The 15,876-nt window shown below is 36.6% G+C and overlaps 1 protein-coding gene across 1 annotated transcript in view; it reads left to right on the forward strand.

The window, feature by feature from the left end:
• Hpgd (15-hydroxyprostaglandin dehydrogenase) overlaps positions 1-14,744 on the forward strand; it is a 35,733-nt gene extending 20,989 nt beyond the window's left edge. Inside the window, exons 5-7 of the mRNA XM_021653785.2 lie at positions 9,873-9,949; positions 11,850-12,013; positions 13,764-14,744. Coding sequence (XP_021509460.1) covers positions 9,873-9,949; positions 11,850-12,013; positions 13,764-13,902 — 380 coding nt within the window. The 3' untranslated portion in view covers positions 13,903-14,744. The remainder of the gene's footprint in view (positions 1-9,872; positions 9,950-11,849; positions 12,014-13,763) is intronic.
• The last annotated feature ends 1,132 nt before the right edge of the window (positions 14,745-15,876 follow it).

The raw sequence follows: 15,876 nt of genomic DNA on the forward strand, positions 1-15,876 counted from the left end.
CTCAGCATTTTCCTAATTCCTCTTGGAGTCATCATTAGGTGACCCTTGATCCACCATAAAACTACCACTTGTATATTTATAAATAACCTTCTTTAGAAATCTAAAATGAGACTGACATCTCATTTGTTGGGTTGCTTAAAATCAAAATGATATGCCTAACACGATTAAAACCTAATTCTATTAAGTGTTAAGAATAATCGGATTAATTGCTTTCTATGACATCTACTTATAAGTGGCAATGCATAAATTCTAAAGATACACAGGAGCCATAGATAAAGGTGTTGCATGCTTTAGAAAGATACAAATCTTAGTTTTATGTTGGCCTAAACACTGAAGACAAGTTGGCAAAGCTGATTTTACAGTATTTATTGAGATTGAATTGTAAGAAAATTTTGTAAATGGTTAGTGAACTAAACGGGTATTTCCTATTTTCTTAAAACTGCAAATGTATGAAGCCTGAGGTTATGATCAATTGATAATTCTGTACTTGTTGTCATGGTACAGGCTATAATCTTGGCTACTCAAAGTCTGTGGCATGAAGATTACAAGGTCAAGTCCTGCCTGGTTTGAACAACAAGTTTAAGAATAGCCTGTATAAATGAGCAAGACCCTGTCCCAAGTGTTATTTTTAAATGAAAGAAGTGGGAATTGACTCAGCAGCTGAGAGTTCTTGCTGCTCTTGCAGAGAACCAGAATTCCAAGCAGCCACATTAGGCACTGTACAGTCATATAACTCCACCTCCCGAGAATCTGATGCCCTGCTTTAGCCTCTGTAGTCACTAGAAAACATACATGTGCTTCTTCTCCCTGTCTTGCTCCCTGTCCCTCTCCCAACGATTCTCCCTCTTTCCTTCTTCTCCTCCTCCCCTTCCTCCTCTTCTCCATCTCCTTTTTCCTCTCCTTTTCCTCTTTCTCTCCCTCCCTGCTTCTTTTTGTCTCTCACACACAAACACACACACACACACACACACACACACATACACACAACACACACTACACACATAAATAAAAGTGAATCTTTATGAAAATAAGTTAAGGGGAGCCTGAGGAGTATAGGTAAATAGTAAAGTATATTCTTAGTATGCGTAAAGTGCTAAGCTCAATTCCCAGTATAAGAGAGAGAAAGGAAAAGAGAAAAAGAACGAAGAAAATGTTCTATGCATATTCTCTACAAAGCTAATTCAGTCAGTGAAGCTTGGAAACCATGGGAAAATTGCAGAAATACAGAGAGGTTTCCTTATCCTTGTGTCAGTGGAGGCATTGAATACTCCTCAGGAAACCTGAAAAGGCTGACCCAATTCAGAACTCTATGATAAAGATTATCTACTGTATAACGGAGCTTAATTGCCTCAAAGAGCAGTAATAGGGAGAGATACAAGTTAATACTACTGTCGTTTTCCAGTTATATTTAAATACACATCTCATTGGATATTAACTGTTTATTCGTGTGTTAGTCAGCTTTCTTTCACCATAATCAAATATCTGAAATAATTCACTTGAAGAGAAAAAAATAAAGGGCTTAAAGGAAAAAGGCCAGAACTGAGTTTTGGAAGCTATAGGTCAAGTTCATCAGACAGGGTCTTGGAGCCTCTTATAAGCCCAGTGAATTGTGGAGGCATGCAAATCACTAACCATCACAATCCATAACTATCAAGGTCCTCCAGGCTCCTTCACAGGCATGTCCACAGTGACAGAAGTGCCCCTTAGAGATCTTCCTACCAGGTACACTACCTCTCTGTAGCACCACCCTCACAATTAGGTCCTTAATACATTAACCTCTAGAGGCCATTGAACATCCAGACAAAGGCAATTGGGTGCCGTTTTTAAATGCTGTATCCATAGTCTAAAATATGAAAATGAGGACAACAAGGCAGAAGAGTTCAGTGCCATGCCCCAGCTCATGACACCAGTACACAACAGTGCTGGAACTCACACTCAAAGTCTAATGTGGATCATATTAAAATTTAATCCTTCATCATCTATGTCATATACACACTGACTTATGAGTCCCTACCTCTCTATCCAAGTTTACGAGCCTATGAAGAACATAAAGGAAATTAAAATCCTGCCTTGAATAAATTGTTCTATTTTTCTGGTTCATCCAGGACTCATGAGAGGCTCCAACGTCAAAGCTGTTGCTAGCCTTCAAGTGAAACTTTAGCTTTCCCTCCTTTGACACACACATTGGGAGCTTACCTGAATCCCAAGTTCCAGTATGTCATCAAGAAGAAAAATTTAAAGCTCATAATCTAATGTTCATTTTGCTTTCTTGGCTAAGAATTGGCTTCAACATACCAGCCAACCTTGGAGTCAATTCACTTTTTGCCTACTTCAGACACAAGATCTATAAATATATATGAATTTCTGTTCATGCAGGTGAAACTGTGGCTCATTATAAATTCGGCGTTAAATTAAGTTTGGGGATTTAATTAACTTTCTGGCACTATTAACATAATGATTATCATGGCATTTCAAATTCTTTTGATTTTTATTCTTACATCTAAAACACCCCCATTTAAAAAGACTAAGCAGTAGACTAAGTTTCTCTTTGTCACCCAACTTAGTTTTCATTGCACACATAATGCAGCCTCCACGCCTACCATGCTTGGTATCATTTGCTTGTTCTCATTAGCCAGTCTTCTGATATCACTCTTCCCAGCCAGAGCTTTCATTAACATGACTTCATCACCAGTTTTAAAACAGTCTTGCATCTTATCAGATAATGTCCAACTTATAGACAGTATGTAAATTTGATTAAAATTTCACACTATAATCCCAAACTTTAGAAAGGAGCAAATAGGAAGATGGCTAGTTTGAAGACAGCCTGAGCTACATAATGAGACCCTTGCCTCTAAAAAAAGAAAGTTAAGCATGTAGATCAATTGAGGAGTATTCACCTAGTATAAATAAGTGTGTGTGTGTGTGTGTGTGTGTGTGTGTGCGCGCGCGCGCCTGCAGGCATACAAACATACACACAGAGAAACTCACACATGTGTGTACACAACTACACACAAACAGAATTTTAAAATGATAAGTGGTAAAGGAGAACCCCTTATTCTTCATAATTTCCTCAGAAACTGTCAACAAATGTATGACCTTGAGTCATACAGCACATGGATTGAGGTCATCAAACCAAAAAAAAAAAAAAAAAGAAAAAAAATCTTAGAGCAATTATTAAATAGAAAGTGCTTTTTAATTTAGTTTTAAGATTGTAATTATATCATTTTCCCTCCCTTTCCTCTTTCCCTCTCAAAGATCTCTTTTTGCTCTTTTAAACTCATGTCCTCTTTTCTTCATTAATTGCTGCTACATGCATATATATACAAATATATATATTTATATATTTAAATATATAAATATAAGCTTCTCATTCTGTATAATGTTACTTGTATCTACGTGTTCAGGGCTGACCATTTGGAAATGGATAAGCACTTAGAATGCTCTTCCCTGGAGAAGCCGATTTCTTGCTCTCCAAGTGCTTTTATCATTTGCTTCCTGTTTGTTTTCCAAGCTTCCTTTAGAGGAGTTTTTGTTTTGCTTTTATTTTTTTTTTTTTTTTCTGCTCACTCTGGTGTATGCTGAGTTGCAGGCCATATTCAGCTAATCTTGATTTCTTATAGACTTGCAGAATCCTTCGCTGTCACGGTAAAACCACACATTGTCACACTGGCTTGGACAGAGAACTTAATGAGTAATGACCACTAACGCAGTTTCAAACGCAGTTAATAGGTTAAAAAGCAGAGTGAGATTAGCTTGAGTGGAGCAATAAATGTACTCTGTCTGCATCTTCAGAAGAGGCTCTGGCCATTGCTGACCACATGGACTCTTCTATAGGCTTTTTTGTTGTTGTTAAGACATACAAGAGCTCACTTCATCACACTCATTCTGTCACACTCATGCCTAAGTATTTAAAAAAAAATGTTGGAAAGAACAGCAGAGAAATCTGCTGCAATAAGACACCCCCAACAAGTCTAATGGGTTTCTTGGAATGGGGAGATAGCTCAGTGAGTAAGAGCATTTGATTTGCAAGAATCAGGACCTTCAGGCAAATCTTCAGACTTCATGCAGAGAAGCTAGGCAAGGCCACTCATGCCTGTAACCCCAGATTTGAAGGCTAGAGACAGGAGGGCTCTCAGAGCTCACTGGCCAGCCAGTCTCCCCAAACACAGCAAGCTTCAGATTCAATAATGCAGATAAATCACGGAATTATCTTCAGAATTCAATGAAACCACTAACCTCAAAAGAACCACATAACCTGAAAAACATTGTAAGAACACCTGTGATGATAAAAGACAGATCACCTTGCAATATTTCAGTGAATGTCACGGAATGGATGGACTGTCCCTGTTATCTGGATCTTAGTTGTTTGAATGCACACTGCCATGATCTATGAGCCAAACTTCCTGCTCTGCACAGCCAAGACTCCCCTTGCTGGTCAAGAAAGACTAGGGTCAATTTTGTTGCACTTAATCATAAAATAATTAAAAAGACACATTTCAGAAAGGACTAGGGAAAGTTAAATGTTTTAAATGCAGGCTTTAAGGAGTGGGCAGATTAGCTGTTTCCGAGCATGGAAAGTAGTCTTCTAGAACATTTCTTCTCAAACTTTAATATGTATAAACATTACTAAACTCTTTGCTTAGGAATAGGACCTTGGGTGAGCCTGAAACTCGATTCCCAGGTAACAGGACATAGGTAGAGTTGCCTGCTTCAAGAGAAAAGCCACATGAGAGCTGGGGGATGGAACTAACTCAGTGGGAGGACAGTTGCCTAGCATACATTGGTTCCCTAGGTCCCTATCTTCTATCCCAGAACCATACAAAACAAAACAAAACAAAACAAAACCAGCAAAACTGCCTTAAAAGCACGTTTCAATCTGTGGAAAATCATATAATGGGGAAGTGTATAGTTGCTTTGGTCACTTTCAGGCATAAACATAGATAAACAGATTGCCACTACTTCTCCATTTTCCCCTCACATAAAGAAATAAAGATTAAAATAGACTGATACACAAATGGTATGTTGCCTTTGGGTTTGGATAGAAAACGTGGAAAATTTAGATTATATTTTTCAACTGCCCAAATTAGCCTATTTGGATTCTTAATTTATTTTCCTAAATTAAATTAATTTTAGTATTTTCATATAATATGTTTTATATGATTCCTATCTTTTGAAAATCAAAGATGCTTGCAGATTATGTACAATTGTGAGAAAAAAAATGTTAATTTTTACACAAAATTAAAAATAGCTTGTTATTAATTTGGGAGCTACAGATATGAAGGCTGGATAACAGTGGTTGCTATTACACTCCTGGGTTGCATGTGAAATCACTACAGTATGCAACACTTATCTCTGTAAAGTTGGCATGGCTCATGGGTTCATAATCCTGGATTTTGAAGAGTTGAGCTCAGTCTGCCTGACACGCAAGATCCAATCCACCGTACTGTAACCCTCCCCAATAAATCTAATTAAAGTGACATTGTTGCCTAGCCTAACGTACACTATTGCCATCCCACCATTCAAAAAGGTAAGGCAGGAGTCTCTTCAGTTCAAGGCTAGCCTGGGTTACATAATGAGTTCCAGGTCAAGCTAGAATACAGTGACCAGATTTTGCCTCACGTAAAGTGAAACTAAGAATATTGTTTTCAGTAGGCTTGATTTTATAGGGAAGTGTCAGGTTCAAAACAAAATAGGGCACAAAGTACAGAAAATTTTCATAAATCCTGATCACTAATTAGTCACAGTCTCTTTCACTATCAGCACCCTTATCGCAGTGACACAGGCTCACTTTTGCCCAGATAAACAATGACCTACATTGGCTACTCTGCTATTGTATACACTACATTCCCTGCCCTGATGATCCTCTACTCTACCCACTCACCCCTCCCCATCCAGCCCTGGCAAACACCGACCATTTTTTTTACTGTCTCCATAGTTTTGCCTTTCTCAGGAAGTCATAGCTTGAATCATACTGTATGTCATTTTTGCAGTTCAGCTTTTTTTTTTCTTCAAAATAAACAGTTTAGTTTCAGCCTTGTCTGTTCTTGGCTTGATACATTATTTTTAGTACTGAGTACAATGTACAATGCTTTATTTACTCATTTATTCACGGAAAGACATCTCATTTGACTCTAACTTTGGAATTGCAAACAAGATCACTGGAAGCATCCAGGTGCAGGTTTTTGTGGGGACATAAGTATTCAATTACTTTGGGTCAGTGCCAAGAAGCACAATTGCTGGTTTGTATTGTAAAAATACATTTTGTCAAAAACTGCCAGACTGACTCCATCATGTCTGTACTATTTTACATCCTCACCAGCAATGAATAGTAATTCCTATCGTTCTAATTTGCTAGCATTCGTGACTGTCAATGTCTGGATTTGGGATATTCTAATTAGTTCTGGCCAGAGAACTAGAATTTAAGTATAAACATAGTTTGTGACTGCCTGTGTGCAAATGACAAGAAGAAAGAAATTAAGACTCTGTTACCCAGGAACAGGATGTACAAAGCAGAGAGAGACGACACTCTTTAAAGGGGAAGGATACCTCATTTTAGTCTGCAACTTCAACTTCACAATGAAGTATGAGGTTGAACGTATTTTCATATGCCTCTTTGCCATCTGTATCTATATCTATCTATCTATCTAGTATCCTTTTCAGAGAGGTGGTCTTTGTGTTAAAAAGTTGTTCAGTTCTTTTTTGTTGAGTTTTAAGATTTGTTAGGTATATTTAGTTAACAGTTCTTTTTAAAGATATATTTTATATTTATTTTTATTAATTACAGTTTATTCACTTCATATTCCACCTGTAGTTCCCTCCCTCCTCCCCTCCCAATCCTACCCTCCCTCTCTCTTCTCTACCCATGCCCTTACCTGAGTCCACTGATAGGAGGACCTCCCCTTCCATCTGATCCTAGCCTATGAGGTCTCATCATGAGTGGCTGCATTGTCTTCCTCTGTGGCCTGGTAAGGCTGCTCCCCCCTCAGGGGGAGGTGACCAAACAGCAGGCCACTGAGTTCATGTGTGTGTAGTAGATACATTTTGTAGTATTTTTCTCTGTAGTGACTTTCTCTGAAAGTTGTTAGTTTCTTGGGGGAGAAAAAAAATGAGGTCATGTCTAAATAATAAAATACAGTTTAGAAGTGACGTTTTTATATAGTATTAGTCTATCTCATTGTTTATGTGAATTTTAATTCGCATATGTTTGCATTCCCGCTTCACTTTACTCACGCATGTATTGGAAATGAATTCGGTGCAACCCAAATATTTAAATTAATATACAGGTAATTTAAGTGAAGCAAACTGGAAGGAGGGAGGCAGCAGTAACTGAAACAAAGCTCTGTGTCAGGAACACACAGCTGATGAGAAGTTCTTACTGGAAAGCTGAAAATAATTGGCCCCATCTGTGTGTGCATGTGTGTGTGTTTGTGTGTGTGTGTGTGTGTGTGTGTGTTGCTAGGAGAAGACTAAATCATCCAGAACAAAAACATACATAAAAACAGAGGGCCAAGGACAATTCTGGAGTTGTTCAGCATGGTGACAGATGTAGCCTAGGACAAAAGCTAGGAGAAGCTAGTAGTGTCTGTGAAGAAGAAGGCAGGCCTAAGGGAGCCAGTGCATCCAAAGCATAACTGTATTTGCTACTACAAAGGAAGAGATCAAGCCAAATGAAGACAGAAATATAAACTGCCATGTGAAGGGAGTCCCAGAGTTACAATGTAGCCACCCAGTACAAGTCTATGCGAAGAGCCACAGAGCAATAATCCACCTACCCACTCAAAGCGTGAGGGGCAACAACTGAAATCAGTACCTACTGTGTGATGGAAAAAACCCTCCATTTAACCAATTCATTTACAAATTTAACCAAATGCATAACTGAAAGGTGGTATCCTCTCTATTTTGAATTTAAATACCACAAAACTGGAAATAGATTAAATATCTATTGCTAACTGAATATATAGTATAGATAAATGCTACATCACTAGGTGGATTGCTGCTTAGCAAAATGAAAATAGCAATTATGATAATAACAACAAGGTGCTGAAGAATGAATGCCAACACAGTTATCACAAATGAAAGAACCAGACCCACCAGAAGCTTCAATAACTGCATGTGCATGTAATTCTAGAAAAGGAAAACGCTTATGTACAGCACATCAGTAGTGTCTTGGGTGGAGAAAGAAGGGCAGAAAGAAGGAATTGAGGAGAATCATACATAATCAATGTGTTCATTGTCTTGATTGTGATCATAGCTTCATTTGTTTATACATACATAAACACTTATTGAATTGTGCACCTGAAGAATATGCTATTTAACTTTATGTCAACTATAACTCAGTAAACCTGTAAAATATTAAATCCAGTGAAAACTTAGACTGTTATGATAAAATTCATAAAACCCAGTGCTATTTTTAAAATGGGAGCAAGTTCACTGGGCTGGGGTTGCTCATCCTTTTAATCCCAGCATTTGCAAGATTTAGGCAGAAGAGTTGAAAATTCATGGCCGGTTTATGCTACATAGAAAATTTGAGACCAGTCTAGAGCATAGAGAGGGACCTCGGTTGTTTGCATGGTTTTCATGGTTTTTTTTTTTTTTATATAGTTACCTATAAATGCAAACAAATGCTTTGGTATTCTGATTACATTAACAATTCTATTTCTAAAGGAATGGCATGTTTTCTGCTTGCTTATGACCTCAGCCAACAAAACGCTTTTTGATATATATCACATATTTCTCATATGTGACATTTTGAATAGCTAGAGATCATGTCTTTTTCAATTCTACATATCTAACAAAAATCCATTCCATCGCCATCTTTGGTCATATTTGTTCGTTTTGTAGCTGTGTCTGCTACCTTATATGTGATTTAGATTCACCTTTTGACTCCTGCAGAATGTCAGCATCATCCTCCACATGCTGCTTTTGTCCCATAAACCTGCAACAAATAAGCAAGGCAGGGGCATATAAACAGTACCATCTGGCTATGCCCACTTGCAAGTTCCTTTGTTTTACACTTCTAACATCCCTGTGGAGACATTGTAGATTCTTACTGACTGCTACTGATATAAGTAATTAACTTGCAAGTTTCCTGACCCAAAACAAAAAGAGAACCAACATTTTCTAGTACCGTGAGATCACTTGAGTACCATCCTCAGGGATTTAAAATGCTCTTGATCAAACAGGCTTCATAAATTGAAGCTCGGAAGGCTCTCAGGAAGTGGCTAAGGTCTGCATTTATTGATGAACTTTGACATAACACTTTCAACTGTGTGGTGATGTCATGTCACTAGTTAGTTGTGTGGAGGCTGGCACATCTCTGAAGAATAATTTAACACTAATATGACATTTGATATGGTTCTCACAGTTACCAGGGATCTGTTACTGTATCATGATTGAGAGAAATTATGTATTTAATAAGAACTGTTAAAACTAGATCTTCTGGGCCAGGCAAGATGGAACACACCTATAATCCTGGTACTTGGAAGGCTAAGCCAGGAAGATCACAATTTCAAAGACAGCCTGAGCTATACAGTGAGACTTTGTCTCAAATGGAAAATTAAGTTAACATAAGAACTTCATTAGACATGCAAATATAAAAATGATTAAGTTTGACTGTTTGGCTTTGGCAGATGTGAGAAATAAGCTTGACAGTAAAGGTCTGCTGTGAAATAAGCTCTGTGGGATGTTTGTTTGTTTGAGATTACTTTAGGTTTTGCTATTGTACATGGGGTATCTGCTTTCATACAACAGTATTTTCCAGGTTAATCTTATATTGATGTGAGCATGAAACATCATTTGTATAGTCTGTATAATACAGTCGGCTTTTTAAAATGTCAACATATTCAGAATATTTGTTTGATTGTTTGTTTCAGGGCTCATACCTGTTGCACAGCAACCTGTTTACTGTGCTTCAAAGCATGGCATTGTTGGATTCACACGCTCAGTGGCGGTAAGGAAATCAGAACCAAACACCCTCCTTCTCCTTGTCTTCATGAGTGAAACCTACATTTTATAGACTGTAAGAACATAAGTTCCAACAAGAAGGACCCTAAGAAAGATGCTTAATCCTCATTCAGAAGGGCAAACAGGATAGAAATCGGAAGCAGGAGAAAATAGGGAACAGGGCAGGAGCCTACCACAGAGGGATTCTGAAAGACTCTACCAAGCAGGGTATCAAAGCAGATGGTGAGACTCATAACCAAACTTTGGGCAGAGTGCAGGCAATCTTAAGGAAGAAGGGGAAGATGGGAAGATCTGGAGGGGATAGTAGCTCCACAGGGAAATCAACAAAGCCAAAAAGTCTGGACCCAGGAGGGCATGCAGAGATCAATGTACCAACCAAGGACCATGCATGGAGAGGACCTAGACCCCTGCTCAGATGTATACCATAGGAATCTCAGTCTCCAAGAGGGTACCCTAGTAAAGGGAGCAGGGACAGTCTCTGACATGAACTCAGGGGCTGGCACTTTGATCATTTCTCCCTGAGAGTTCTGAGGCAACCTTACCAGGCCACAGAGGAAGACAACGCAATCTTGTTGGCACCTGATAGGCTAGGGTCGAATAGTAATGGAGGAGGACCTCTCCTATTAGTTGAATAAAGGAGGGGCATTGGGGGAAAGAGAGAGGGAGGATGGGACTAGAAGGACATGAGGGAGGGGGCTATAGCCAGGATACAAAGTAAATAAATTATAATTAATAAATCAATAAAAGAAAAAAATAAAATTTTAAAAAAGAACAGAAGTTCAAATTACAAGATATCTAGCCAAAAGATGGAGGAGACTGCTTGCTTAATCTTTATTATAAAAACATTTGCAGTCATATAAAAGACTAAATAAAGAATCTATCATTGTAAAATAGAGAGGTAGCACTAATGAATTAAGGATGAACAATGAGGAAATATTCCGTTTTTAAAAATGTATACAGTTTCTGCACTATTAATGTTGGGAGTCCTTAAATATAACACTTAAATAGAATTCTGCCTGCTGTTTGAAAAATATATTATAAAGCACAAACAGGGAAAGAATAATTGAGCAGTCTCTGAGGGGTACTAGATAGAATGGAATGACCAGAGAGAGAAAGTGTTTTGCATTAACAATAAGAAAGTAAACAGAAGTGTCAGTGTTAATCATTCTTGAGAAGCAAACTGTTTTTACTCTTAATTTGGGCTGATTAGAAAGCAGTACTTATTTTGAAAATATTTAAATGTTTTAGACTAAGCTGAACCATTACAAAGTAGGAATTTCATATTTAAATTCATGACTGTTTCTGCAGTTGGCTCTTGTTGTTCACAGCAGTTATGTTTTCTAATATTATGTGCAAATACTGAATAAATAAGTGTTGAACCATCACTTCTAGGAAAAATAAAAAGTTAAGGTACTAAAAGCAGGGTTCCCAAAATTTTAGTCAACCACTCAGTATTTAATCCTGTTTTACATGCATTTCTTTCTAATGAAAGGTTACCTTTATATATTGAAAAAATATTGAATTCACAGGTAATAGAACTTCTATTATGATGTTTGCATCAATTAAGCTTCAGTTTCCTGGCCTCAGATCCCTAAAGAGTTCAGTAAAGAAAAAAAATAGCACCTTAGAAAATTTTGTAATTTTTGGCAATGTCTAATATTGGTGCAATTAAAACAATTAGTATGGTGAAGCTTTCGTAAATGGTTTCTGCGTGTCAGGTATGTCTTTACACTGTGTGTGCCTCCGCACTGCTAACTGTCCGCATTTCAGAGCATATACAACCCTTGTGCTTTCTGATAGCCTTTCAAAAAGCTTACATTCATTTGTCCAGTGCTGTACTTTGGGAAAGCTTCTGAAGCCTGTGATTGTGTCCTTCTGATTGGCAGATGGCCGCTAACCTTATGAAAAGTGGTGTAAGACTGAATGCCATTTGTCCAGGCTTTGTCAACACACCCATCCTTGAATCCATTGAAAAAGAAGAAAATATGGGCCAATATATAAAATATATGGATCAGATCAAGGCAATGATGAAATGCTATGGACTCTTGGAGTAAGTAAAGCTCTTTCTTTGAACAATGGAACAAACAATATTTTAAAGGTTCAAATTTTAGAAAATGATAAATCAAAGTTTGGGATGAAAAACTTCTGACAGGAAAAATGTGCATGAGGAATAGAATTATACATAAATGGTATGAATTTTGCTTTGAAAACAAACAGTACCTTTCAGCATTTACTAGATTTTATTTTTCTAAATGGCATTTACTTTCCAATGCAATTATAGCTTACATGACTAAACTTCAAACAATAAGCAAGTAATACAGCTGTGAACTGTTGTATGGTCCCAAAATTTCAACAACTTTTATAAAAGCAGTTGATCATCACACACATACACAGGCACACAGTCAAAGAGCTGTATCTGAGTTACAATAGGTAGAGCAACACAAATGTGAACTGAAAGACACTGTGCCAGCATGCATAGAGCTTATCCAAGTCTGGGCCAGATGGAGTCCAGCACTGAGAAGGAAGGGATTCCCAAACCCCCAACCCTAACCTGGAAGTTATCTCCAATTGCCAACTACTGGCAAAAGAAAAGAAAATTTACTCCAGTGGAGTCTCACTAGGCATACAAACCATTATTAAGATCAGACCCCATGCCCAGCAGTAGAAACCAATGCAAAACAAATTCAATGTCTTTTTAAAATGTCATTTGTCCAGGCATTTGGTTTTTATGGGGATTATGAGGGTATGAAATTTTTGTGTATGTATGTCTCTGTGTCTACATGTGTTTCCTGATATCTTTCTTTGGCTCTTTTATTTTTCTTGATTGGCTTGTTTGTTTTATCTTATTCTGGTTTGGTTTTTTTTTTTTTTTTTTTTTTTTTTGGAGGGGTCTCATTTTTATTTTTATTTTTCATTTTATTTTTATTATTTTTTATTTTTTTATCATTATTTTTTGGATATCCCCATTTTATTCTATTGAGATAGAGAAAGAAAGGATGTGGATTTGTGTGGGTGGTAAAGTGGAGAAGATCTGGGAGGTACTGGGAGAGGAAACTGTAATCAGAATATAGTGTATGAAAAAATCTATTTTCAATAAAGTTTTTGATGAAAAATAAGTAAAATCCAAACATACAGCTCTGGCATAGAACATTCTTCATAAAACACAAATAAATAAGTAAATAAATAGGATAGGATAAGATAGGATAGGATAGGATAGGATAGGATAGGATAGGATAGGATAGATGGGGCTTTTGCAAGATGAGTTGGATGCTGTTTCCTCAGTCCAGAATTGCAGCTCTTGTGTTGAAGGAATCAGAACTAAGGTCAAACCTCAGCTTTGTCTCCACCACTACCCATGAACTTATCCATAAAACCTCAGATAGCACCAGTTTTCTCACATGAAAAGGAATAATAGAACAAATTTAGGGATCTTTGACCAATAGGGTGATACACATAGTGTACTTAAAATGGCAATTGGTAAAAATGATCTTCAATAAATGTTACTAGTTAATTCTATTTCTCCTCCAATGATGTTTCTATCTAGGAAGTCTCAAGTCTATTGATCTGGTATAGATGAGAAAAGGATCATTTTTATCAATATAATTAATGATCTCAAATACATTTCTAAATGATCACTAAATTTATTATTTAACATACTTATCATCTCAATGAATAAAAATGGGAGGAAACAACAGCGTAATGAACTATGTTTCCCCATGACCAGGTGCTTTGGAAAATTATGTGAAGTTACTTAGTTTCATTCTTTAGTTTCAAAATGCAAATGTTTCCTTCCATTTCAGTCCATCAACCATTGCCAATGGCTTAATAACACTCATTGAAGATGATGCTCTCAATGGTGCCGTTATGAAGATCACAGTGTCTAAAGGAATTCAATTTCATGACTATGACATTTCTCCATCTATTGAAAACGCTCCATGAACATCTTAAGCATCAGCCATAACTGAAAATAAGCACATGTGACTCACTCAGACTGTATCTTTAGTAATATAGCTTTTTCAGTGAAATGCTGTATTATGAAACCTACCTTCATGTATCTGATGTTAATATTTTTCCAAATGATTAGTTAAATGTATGGATAAAGATGTATAATAAGCTAGTAAAAATACAGTGCAAACCAAAAACTGGGTTATAACCTACATAATCTATGGACAAAACAAAGGATATTCAAGAGGTATTCTGCCTTTTAGAAAACATGTTTATAACTGTGGCTCATAAATATTAATGGTTTTCAGAAAGTCATCTTAGAGGAGATACTTGAATTGTTATTTAAATCAAAGCAGATTTTAAATGATTCACTTTGTATGTTTGCACTTCAAAAGGGGAAAGCTCCTTTACAATGGAAATATTTAGTAATAACAGCTTGTACGTGATCTGCAAGCTAAACATTTCAACTCTTTGAAGATGCGGTGTATTGGGGGGTCAGTGTTAGGGAATGAATTCCAGTGTGACCATGTCTCAGTGAAAAGTCTGATGTGTAGAAAAATGATACTGTTACCAACACTGAAGATTCACAGCTCAACCTCAAAGCAAGGAAGATGATTTCCTTTTTCTTCCTAATTTAAATTTTTAATGGATTCGAAAAACCTCAGGAAAGAAACTTTTAACAGTTATAACAAGGGAGTAGTAAAGTTTTATATGTTCTGTATATGCTTATTAAGAATGACGCAAATGTATTTTTCCAGATTCCTTTTTTGTTGCTTTGTACCGATTTCAGAAGTGCCTGTCTTCCAATAAAGCTATTTTATTCTAATTCACATAAATCGCCTCATCTTTTATGTACACCTAGTGAGATGACAAGACCAATTCTACCACAGCCAAAACTGAGAATGTATTTGTACATATACTCAAATTCATACTAGCACCGAGTGAGAAAAAGTTCTTGTTTGCTTTCTTCACTGTCTGATGTTTTAAGATGGATTAATTAAATGCACCTCTTTTGAGTAATGCTATTTGCAAGCAGTAATTAATACTTATAAAAGTGAAATTACAAGATTTCAAATCAGTCAGCTCCTCAAAGAAATATTGTGTAAGTGATTCACTGTGCTGGCAAAATACAGGCTTGTCAGCTTGGAACAAGTTCCACCTATTTAAAATTGATGAGTACTTCCAAAATACTGAAGTAGTAGCGTCCCTCGAATTATTTTAATTCTTCCATAAAGATCCGTTCACTTAATTTTTAAGAAGTAATTTGAGTATGAATGCCACGAAATACACTGACATGTACCAGGAAGTCAGTATTTGTGAACACCAGAAGAAATGAATTACAAGTAGACACAAACACCACTGCATATTCCTGTAGTGACCAATCATATGTGTAGCATGCCTTATCTTACATCTTTTCTCTCTATAATGTGAAGTTACAACTTAAACTTACTTATGGAAAGTTATCTTGTGCTTGCAGACCAAAATAAATGCTATGCTTTGAATTAAAAATTTAAAATTAACTATAAATATATTTAAAATCATATACTACATAAAACTGAAATATTATTACATTATTTTAGACACTTGTTTACTTAAAGAATTATGTTCTATAAGTAGCTGTAAACAAATCTATAATTTTATGTCTCTATATTATAGTTGGGAGAATGTGGATGTGGAATGCATTGCCTTGGTTTCCTTAATTGTATTTTTCACTACAAATCCTAATTTAAATTATTTGCAGTTTTAAATATATTAAATAGTTTTATAAGTGGAATTAGAATTCTCAGAATAGAAAACCTACAAATAGCTCCTCAAAGAAAGCAACACAACCAAAAAAAAAAAAAAAATCTGGGCACAGGGTTCTTTTCTGAGACTGATACTCCAACCAAGTACCATTCATGGGTATTACCTAGAACTCCTGCACAGATGTATCCCATGGCAGCTCAGTGTCCAAGTGGGTTGCCTAGT

This window comes from Meriones unguiculatus, chromosome 4 (assembly GCF_030254825.1).
Source record: "Meriones unguiculatus strain TT.TT164.6M chromosome 4, Bangor_MerUng_6.1, whole genome shotgun sequence".
NCBI classification, from domain to species: Eukaryota; Metazoa; Chordata; class Mammalia; order Rodentia; family Muridae; genus Meriones; species Meriones unguiculatus.